General features: G+C 34.6%; 1 protein-coding gene across 1 annotated transcript; it reads right to left on the reverse strand.

Moving 5' to 3' along the window:
• Positions 1-894: 894 nt before the first annotated feature.
• FIE (Transducin/WD40 repeat-like superfamily protein) lies at positions 895-5,347 on the reverse strand. The gene is made up of 13 exons (XM_086632285.1): positions 4,812-5,347; positions 4,628-4,693; positions 4,363-4,485; positions 3,689-3,769; positions 3,510-3,602; positions 3,305-3,380; positions 2,654-2,733; positions 2,501-2,572; positions 2,254-2,313; positions 2,046-2,142; positions 1,802-1,865; positions 1,249-1,308; positions 895-1,151 (listed from the first exon to the last, which is right to left on the reverse strand). Exons 1-13 carry the CDS (start codon positions 4,986-4,988, stop codon positions 1,085-1,087), a joined length of 1,116 nt encoding a protein of 371 aa, XP_086488411.1. The 5' UTR covers positions 4,989-5,347; the 3' UTR covers positions 895-1,084.
• Between the last annotated feature and the right edge of the window lie 5,505 nt (positions 5,348-10,852).

The following is a 10,852-nucleotide window of genomic DNA, read 5'->3' on the forward strand; positions in this document are numbered from 1 at the left end:
GTACACCTAGTTTCATTTGTTTTGCCGATCTTTGAAGCTCTCTAGAATCATTCCTTCTCTGCTTTTACCTTCCTGCCAGACGTGTGTATCCGTTCTTGGCAAGTGTAGTTTCTTTCCTAACCGTGTCGTATGCGACACAATTAAAAATTACCTCATTCTAAACCGTGCCAGTTTGGAGTTTTTTTCACACGTCTTCTCACGTGTGGCGTGACTAGCCTAACACGTGTTTTTTATTCAAGTGACGTGGAATGCGTGTGGCTTTTAAGCCTATCACCTGTGACCCTAACTCGATACCATGTTAAGTTTGTGGTCATCCAATTCAAAACCAATTGGCAATGAGTAGAGAGTACCTATACATTATATTCCTGGTTGCTAATTACTCATTGTCCCATCTAAGACAATTCTCACAAGGAATAATATAAAATTCATTTTTATCATCCCGTTTGGGAAGGAGATCCTTGAATGTTAGAGCATCTCCAATGCAAGACTCTAAAAAATTCTAAAAATCCTACGTGTCAAGTGCGAAAAATAGATATCTAAATGGTCTCTTTTCTATTTGGCCATTTAGAGACACTCTATTCAAAACCATCTCCAATGCAACACTCAAGAGAAACTCTAAAAACCTATATTTTGGTTTAAAAACTAATTGATTTGCTTATGTGGCACTTAGAGAAACTCAAGAGGAATTTAGAGTATCCTCTTAAGGATCTCTAAAATAAATCTTGACACATCACTTTAGAGATTCATGTTGAGTTTTGCATTGGAAATGGATTTTAAAGAAAAACTCTAAAAAATCCTATGCCGCACTCTAAGATTTAGAGTTTGAGTGTTGCATTGGAGATGCTCTTAGTTTGATAAATACTCAGAAAGTGAGATAAATAACTGCAATGGTAATGGAACAAAGTGTCTTATATTTAATAACAGAGACTTGTTTTTAAACATGTCCTCTACTATCAGTTCATAAGTTACTGTTACCATGATCAAAACCTCCCCATCTGTGTTTCCCATGAATTTCGGTTTTAACCATTAATAATATTTCTTCTACCACTACACAATCTCAATGCCATATGCTCTTCTACATAGTTTAGGCAACTGCTGAAGATGCATCCCATCGCCAAATTGTTCCGTCCTCACAACAACCAAGAATTGTTCTGCAACATATGAAAATAGAGAAAACAACATTCGTACTGCATTTCTCTGAAGTATAAGAAAAGAATGTTGAATAACCTAATTCGCTTGGGATCTTACCTTCCATCATATGACATGGCAGTCTGTCTTATCGCGGTTTTACACTGAAGATGAGACAACCTGAAACCAATTTTTTTTTAATGAAAGAGTATTAATTAAGAGTAAGAACTTGAAGCAGCTTCTTAACTTGGTTCCGAAAGCTATTATTTGGGCAATGCGGAAAGCGATAATGAAACCATATTCTCGGATAGGAGTAATAACTCTAGCAGTCAAATTTTCTGTTCATCCAAATGTTTCATCGTCCACCGGAGAAAAATGTATGCTTGGGCTAGACATAGAACCTTCACGAATGTGGTGAAAAATTGGGATTCTTTTGTTTTTTTTCATGTAGCATTTTTTATTCCTATGTAGCCCTTAGGGGTTGTCAGTTCTTTGCCTCTTTTTCTTACTTCAATCAAATTATTCAAAAAAGAAAAGATAGTCATTTCAAACATCCACTCTAGAGAGTGGAATTTTACTATGTACAGGTAACTTGAATAATAGTATGCAGATAAGAAGATATAAGACAATAGAATAAAAGCATGAAGTTGTGGTAAATGAAAAACAAGTAAACCTGGCAATGAGTACTGGTGGACTGGATTGTAGCTCCCAAACATAGATTTTTCCGTCCCTGTTTCCTGATGAAACGATATAGTAACCAATAAGAGAAATGGGCCTAAAGAAACTTAATTAAATATACCAATACCATATCTAAGCAAGATTTTCCGATCTGGGACTTATGAGTTTACATCACTATATTTCACCTTTGCACAATTAACAAATTGAGCGCATATAGTAGTGTTACTCTTTCCACTTACCTACTGCTGCCGAATTAAAATGAAAATCACAGGAAAATTTGATGAACCAAATGTCACACTCCGGAACAGGATATTTCTGGAGGATGTCAACTGTGCCCTGAAAATAAATAAATATCTATATTATTACGGATCATTGAAGCAAAGGGACTCATTCATGATCCAATGATATCTAGAGATTCTGGGAATGATTTTTGAAGGATAAATGGACCTCGCCAGGACTCTGGTCCTTGATTTTTGGTTCCCACAGGACGAGTTCATTGTCAACGCTCTGCAAAATGAAAGCAAACCAATGAGCCTAGATCTTGCTATCAGAATTATTTCAGTTTGTTGAACGAACTTGGCAAAACCGAAGTATTCGAAACGAAGCATATAATCAAGTAAGGACCAATAATAGCGTCTCCCAGTATATTATTTGAGGAAAACTATTTTCCTTAATGAACATGGACATCATTTACCTTTGAAAGGATGAAATCGCCAAGCCACCTATTGCAGTCAACGTAATTCGTGTGGATTGAGGCTATGAATACCTGAAATAATAGAAGTCAATTGTCACAAAAGAATCATACATGTATATTCATATGTTAACAAGTTCAGTGGTTTCTACTTACAGGGAATTGCACATATTTCGTCGGAAATTTCGAAGGAAGGTCTGTCCATGTAAAAGACTTCTCAACATATGTCCAAAATTCTACAATTGAAAGTGGACGAAAAGGATGTTAAGACAATAAAATTGGACCACCTACCACAAAACCATAATATATATGCTACCTGACCAAATACTCTTCGTACTATTACAAGCATAACCCATATACACCTTTGTCATCGATTCAAAAGAGAAAATTGCTCAACTTTGTCTTGTGATAGGCCGAAAAGGTTGAAAATAGTGACCATAACCAGCATTCTTACCATTAGTAAGGACCTTGTGGGCTATATACTTCTGGCGATGAGGGGCCTAGACGGATAAACCTGTAGGCTCTCCTTCTAGTTGGTTCAACACAACACTTGGCCCAGCCCTAAAAAGCACTAGTGATGCTTAGCCAGTAGTAGAATGACTGCACTATTCATAACGAGAATCAATCCTGGGACCATACACCCACTAAAACCACTTGGGAGTAAGCCTTATACCACTATATCATCACTACGTCTAAGTTGCTTAACAAGTAGAACTAAAACTAAAGAACCTAGAAAATTTGGATGTTTAGAGGTGGAAATATTGTTCTTTCTACAATAGGCTAAGGAGTAATAAATTATTACCATACCTTTCATTGACCAAATTTTCACAGTGTTATCCATGCCACAACTTGCAATACGGTATATGTCTGAAGGATGGAAATCCTATAAAAGACCAGATACCATATGCAGTTAGCAGTCAATCACATGTACTTCCGTTGGAAAGGGGATAATAATAAAACAAAGAAGAGCAAAGAAAATCACGGGAAATAAAAGAACCTAAACTGCACTTACCACACTCAGGACTTCATTACGATGACCCCCAGCTCCAGCAAATATCAAAATGCATATTCCAGTTTGTACATTCCAAAGCCGGACTGACTCATCCTGTTTAATTACACCACCAAATATTTAAGAAATAATCGACCAAATTAATATAAACTTTTGGGCAGTTTTGACACGATTTTATTTACTTTGCTAGCAGAAATCACAAGTGATGGTTTCAGTGCTTGGGTCCGGATCTCATTTATGGAGTCACCGTGGCCAACAAAACTCTGCAAGTACAAAGAGAACATCAGTGAGAAGAACTTCTGTATCTACCGTAATTCTCAAAAGTTAACAGATACCATACATGAGCCATATGTCAAAAATATAGTCTTGTTTCGACAGTAGCTGACGGTGGAATTCGGATCCTCACGTGAGATTCCCGTCAAAATCTTGTCATTTCAGTTTAATGACTTATAGACTTACACTACTTATGGAAAGATGAATGTGGTATTGTGATAAAAGAAACGTAACGTGAGACAACCACTTATCTATAAAATAGATAATCTTTTTCTCAATATCGCCTTTCTTAAATTCATAAAACAAAAAGAGAGAATAAGGAAAGAAATTATGTGTCGCTGTACTTTTATCCTGTACGGTGCATAATAAGGTCGGACGTCAAAACAGGCTTCACTAAAAGATTCTCTTTGAGAGAACTAGTACATCTAATAAATTTGATCACAATGATCGACTTCCTAAACATTAACTATGCATGACTACAAATTCATATACAAGGTAACAACTAAGCGAAAACGAAAAAAAGTTGCAAGCGCGCGTATACAGAGTAACGCACAAATGTCATGTAAGTAACGAGTGATGTTACCTTGTGTATTTTCTCGCTACCAGCATCAATGACACGGATTATACCATTAATTCCACCGGCTACTAACAATGGGTTTCCATCGATATTACATGCCCAACTCAACGTATAGAATGACTCTTCCTTCTGAACTATAGATTACATTTCAAACAAAAAACATTCATTAACATGATTGTACCCACATACCCACTTCCATTTTTATTACTAAAAATCTACTTCAATATGTATGATTTGAACAACAAACAAAAAAAACCCAATCTTTACTTACATCTTCATCTACATAAGACTGTAAAACAGCAACCACACCTCCCTCAAGGCATTGATAAACGTTCACCTAACACAACCATAAAGATTTGAACTTTTATTAAAATCTGGAATAGTAGTGAAATGAAACCCTAAATTGCATGAAGAAGAGAAATGAATAGTATTTTGGGAAGAAAGTACGAACGAACCCGATTACCACCAACAGTGGCGAAGACATTGAAGAAACGAGAATCGACGAAGTTAAAGGCGACGCCATAGAGAGGGCGTTTGGCTTCTTGAAGTCTATTGGTAAGTCTATAATCTCTCGTCTTCGACGGCGTTAGTGATCCGACACAAGGTTCGCATCCTAATGCTGGTTTCGCCATTAACGAGATCAACTTAGAAGAATTTTCAGTCACTCTAGGTGTTTACTCTTCATTCTTCTCTCTTCAATCCCACTTTAAACTGGAGGGAGGGGTAGCAACGGGTACCGTTTACCCGGAACCAAATTCGAGCCGTCTATACCCGGCCGAGATGAGTTCTCATATGCATACTAATTACTAGTCCTAGGTATGGTACTCGATGGGTGTTAGTTACCGATAATAAACATATTAATGTCGAAACTGTTTGAAAGATTTCGATAAATCCTTTCTTCATATAAGTAAATTTCATCATAATGTAGATTATACTTAAAAGTTATTTGATGTAATAACTGAGAAATGAGAATGACTAAATCTATAATTGTATTTTATTTTTGTAAATCTTTCGCATTATATTGTTTGTATAGTGCTTCAAATATGATCTCGCAGGAAAATAATCAAGTTAAATGACTAAATCTCATTAAAAAAAAAGTTAAATAACTAATTTAAGAATGATCTTGAAGTCTACACAAAAAAATGAATTAAAGACCAAATGGATGTTAAATAATTAAAAAATATATATAATCATAGTTTTTGTTGTGAAAACTAAAAGAGGTAGGGAAGAAGAAAGATGATGAAAATATAAGCAAAGAGATAAGGGACAAGAAGAACTAGATTTATATTCTTATGTTTGTAGAGAGAATTCTATTGATACTTAGATACATTAGTTTGGTCCCTTTTCTTCATTAGCAAGTAACCTCTTTATATAGGCATATAGCTAGATGAGTTACACATCCAATAGGCACACAATAATGGAGCTTGAATACAAAATAATGGTGGAAAATCTATGGTGGTGGGAGTTACAATTGGTGGTGGTCATCCACCATAAATCTAATATTTATAACACTCCCCCTGGATGTCCACCACATCAGAAATTGTCTCATTAAAACCTTACTAGGAAAACCCAATGGGACAAAATCATAGTGAAGGAAAAAAGAGTACAAATTCTTTGTTCATGTACATCTTTTATGTACACATAATCTGCCTCATTAAAACCTTGTTAAGAAAAACCCCGTGGGAAAAAAAATCTTAACGAAGGAAAAAGAGTACAGTGTGGAAATATAGTATGCAGTGTTTTCATAAACTTGCTCCTCTTCATGAAGGTTGAGGGTGTTGTTCAACCTTCTATTGTCGCTTCCTTTTGACATATATACACAAAAATATAATAAGTACCATTTTACATTCCATGTTGCATCCATATAATGTTTCAAAGTTTATGCACACTTAAGATTGAATTTTGTTAAATCCTACAGGGATTTCAGTTGAATTCACTTTTTAAGTGATTCGTATTTGTCATATACATCGATAAGATAATTATAATATTTTTTAAAATAAATGTACTAATCACATTTCAATGTGCATTATAAATTTTATGCACAATCCACCTCACACACATAATAGGTGTTAAACTCATCATTCGATGACTAGTTGTCTCGCCAAAAGTCAGAAAAATCCAACGGGACACAACCTGAACGAAGGAAAAAAAAAACTACAACTTTTAAACAAATTATAATAATTTTCAATACGCATAGTTGCCTCATTAAAACCTTGACAAGGAAAACCCGATGGGACAAAACCTTGACGAAGGAAAAAGAGTACAATGCGATTGACATTTTATATATGAATGATGGTTGTTTTCTAAAACCACATTACAACACACATAATGTGTTGTCTGCACTATATTAGGTACTTCAAGACCTGAATTTTCATGACATATGATAAGTTAAGACAATATGAGTTGCTTTGAAGCTTATAGCCGTTTAGTATTTCAGAATATGTTCATTTTCAAGATTTTCTTCACTCGAATAATCTTTTTCAATACTCTACTGTCAAACTTTGATAAACTCTTCAGGAGTCACAATAGGATTTATAAATACTTCATAATATAATTCGGAGATTTGTAATTCATATTGAAATTTTATAAGTTGACGTCAAATCCTTTATAGACTAAAGGACATTTCTTACACATGTCTACTTTATTACCTTCGGGGTAATTCTTAATTGGTGTTTCGACTTCATGTTTGAAGACTTAATTATTTTGTAAGAAAATCCACAAGTAATGAAGTATCTCGTCAAAAGTTGACCAATATTACTTAGAGTAATTCCGGATCAATATGCTCCCAGTAGCTACTATATTCAGAAATACATCGTCTGAAATGATTTATTTGATTTTTCAAATTTTCACAGCATACGTAGTTCAGTGATCTCATATATGTATCTTTGTAAAAGGTTGGTGTCTCTTTTTACACATATCCTCTTCAGGAGATTTTATTAGGAATATGAGTCACATTCATTTCTAATTTGATAGCCTCTTCAGGAGGAAAAATTATTCCTTCAGTGTCAAAGAGTATATGTCACTTTGATCAACTCTGATCATTTTCCATTACCTTTATCTGGATATAAGCATATTAAGCTCTGAAAATTATTAATATCTCGAGGTAGCAAGTTTTCCGTATATTGATTCCAAATGAGAGAAACTCGATCATTTTCAAGTATTTTACGACATTGAATATAGGATTTCCTCCCCCTAATGTCGATAGATTTCCGTCTTATTTATGAGCACATACTTCAAGGATGTGACAAAGACGAAAGAAAAATCAATTGCTTTAGGCAAATTTGATTTTTATTTTCATATCATATTTTCCGTTAGACAAAAATTACTATCTGATCACAGCTTCAGGTGTGAGCAATTTGTTATAATATCACAACTTCGGGTGTGATTAATTACATGTGAGATATATCATCTTCATGTGATTTTATTTTATTTTATTTATTAAATCTATCATCACTTTCTCTTTGGTTATTACAACTTCAGGTGTAATATGAAAGCGGATATTCAACAAATTCTATTTTTTCAAGCATTTACAATTCATCACTTGAAAGAAGATATTATCACCACTTGAACAGATATTTTGAATTTCTGTAGTCTTTTCTTACCACAAATTCAGTTGTAATCTCTTGAGAATCAATGGATATTTTCAATACTAAAACATCAATATTTCTCATTCTTCAGGAATGAGCAAACAAATTTTGTTTTGCAAGGGTTTATTTTGTTTTGTGATAATTAACCAACTTATAGTGGTATATAATTTCACCCTTTAGAGATTTGATTTATTATCACCTCGTAGAAATTTTATACTTCAAACTCTTGTACAAATTTTGAGATTTGAAGACTTGTTTCAGACATACAAAACTTCAGGTTTGATTATCTCATATACAATATATGCTTCAATTTGATCTTAATAAAATTCGGGTGGTTAAGTTTCCTCATTGGAGAAATCTTCTTTAACAAATCAAATTATGCACTTATGATGTATTCATACAAAAATAAACATTAGTTATGAGACTAATACCATTTTTTTTTGAAGCATAACTTACCTTGACCTTACCATAGAATAGATTGCACTACATTCATATTACTTTGCAATGTTAATCATTTCACCACTAACATCTATGCAATTCTCATATCCTTCTGATATGATTCATTGTCTCAACAACAATAAAATAAATTGTTAGCAATAAAGAAGAATTATAAGTTTGTAAATTCAACAAAGAAAGGTCCAAATACCTTTTAACTTACCAATAACAATTGACCAAACTTAACAATCCTATATGTGCTTATATCTTGATCAAGGAGTTGATAATTTCTTCTTCCCTTTAATCATAGAGCAATTCGTGCTGATAACGTGTTGTGAAAAATAAAGGAGGGAAGAAGAAAGACAATGGTGCGGACCAGCCTTCCGGGCTGCTAGTGATACTGCCCGCTTTGGCACACCTGGGCCTCACGGTTTTAAAAGGCCTCACTAGGGAAGGGTGCTTAACCTCTTAAGAGGAGCACCACACTCCTGTCTCCCACCAATGTTGGATTGCTTTATAACACACCTCCCAAGACCACATCATGGTAGAGCGAATCGTGCTGATAATGTGTTGTGAAAAATAAAAGAGGTAGGGAAGAAGAAAGATGATGAAAATATAAGCAAAGAGATAAGGGACAAGAAGAACTAGATTTATATTCTTATGTTTGTAGAGAGAATTCTCTACATTGGTAAATTGATACTTAGATACATTAGTTTGGTCCCTCTTCTTCATTAGCAAGTAACCTCTTTATATTGGCATATAGCTAGATGAGTTACACATCCAATAGGCACACAATAATGGAGCTTGAATACAAAATAATGGTGGAAAACCTATGGTGGTGGGAGTTACAATTGGTGGTGGTCATCCACCATAAATCTAATATTTATAACAGTTTTATAATTTTGTTGATAGTTTTCCCTGTGGGCTTGAGTAGATGGGTATTCGTATAAGGTCGTGGGCATGAAGTGGGATGTGATTAAAACATTAGCTAGTGGGTCTTCAATTTTAGAGGGACCCCACCAAAGGGCTTGTGGGGGCACGTGGCCCCACAGGCCCCTTGGTGGCCTCGCCCCTGGTGGCGAGGGCAAAACGTATTTTGTATGTTTGGCAAAACATGTGTTTGTATGTTGCGCAAAACATGTGTTTGTATGTTGCGCAAAACATGTTTTGTAGTATTTAGTTCTTAAAGTGCCACGAATAAAACGAAAGATGATGGAGGCAACTCCTACTACACTTAGCCCAAGGTAAACGAAGATCCATGCGAAGGGAACTACTCCGGAAAACAAGAATACAACTATAGTGATAAAATATGTTACTTTCAACTGATCATTTATTTTTTTGGAGCAAAATACATTTTGTAACGGCCATTTTATGTTGTGAACCGTCATAAGTTGTTTTTTGTGTGGCAATGTGTGTTTTGTTTAGAATATGTGTAATTTTATAAAGAGATACAATTACAACTTGTAAGAAATGATGTTTGGTTTGGGTAAAACGTAATTTGTTGTAGTTGAATTTGGTTTGTGTTTTGTCATCGTGTTTTGTTGAAGTAGTGTAAGTTAAATGTCAAAATTGTTAAGTTTGTGGCCATCCAACTGAAAACCAATTGGCAATGAGTGGAGAGGACATATTCTTTATATTCTTGGTTGCTAGTTACCCATTCTCCCATGTGGGACTATTCTCACACGCGCCCTCACGTGTGGCGTTCTTTGAGCCTAACACGTGTGTTTTTTTTCTTTACGGGTGACGTGGAGCACGTGTGGCTTTTAAGCCTATCACGTGTGGGCCTAACTCTGATACCATGTTAAGTTTGTGGCCATCCAACTCAAAACCAATTGGCAATGAGTGGAGAGGACCTATTCTTTATATTCTTGGTTGTCAGTTACCCATTCTCCCATGTGGGACTACTCTCACAAAAATGATGGGTTTCTTTTTAAATTAGTGACACCTAAAAAATTCTCAATTTTAAGAACATTGTTTATTTGGCCATAACAAAAATATTTTGCTTTGCCATTTAGTTGAGTTTGTCATAACAAAATTTTATTTTGCTCTAAGATTAGTTTGAGTTTGCTTTCATGTAAGCCTAAGAACAAAGTTAAGATATCAGCTTAAGTTAGTAACGCAAAATACAAAATGCAGTAAACGATAGAGTTTGCTTTTGCGTATGTAACATCTCCGGAAAAAATGTCGAAGGTTTGAAACAATAGAGAAAGAAGTAGTTCTTACAAAATTCTTACGGAAAAAGATAAAAAGTTTGAAGCAAAATATATTTCACATATATACATAGTGTTTTGTATCTTTTGCAACAAAAAAAAACACTTGTATCTGTTTACAAAATACATATATTCCAAACAAAACAAACTTTGCTATGAATACAAAACTAACTAATGACGGGCCATAAGACAAATTTGCGTTACAAAATGTATTTTGCTCCCGTGAGAATAATCCCACACGGCAAAAGGGTTATTTTGCAACCA

This window comes from Eschscholzia californica, unplaced genomic scaffold (genome assembly GCF_041429995.1).
Source record: "Eschscholzia californica isolate CP2 unplaced genomic scaffold, dmEscCali1.0.p SCAF_4, whole genome shotgun sequence".
NCBI classification, from domain to species: Eukaryota; Viridiplantae; Streptophyta; class Magnoliopsida; order Ranunculales; family Papaveraceae; genus Eschscholzia; species Eschscholzia californica.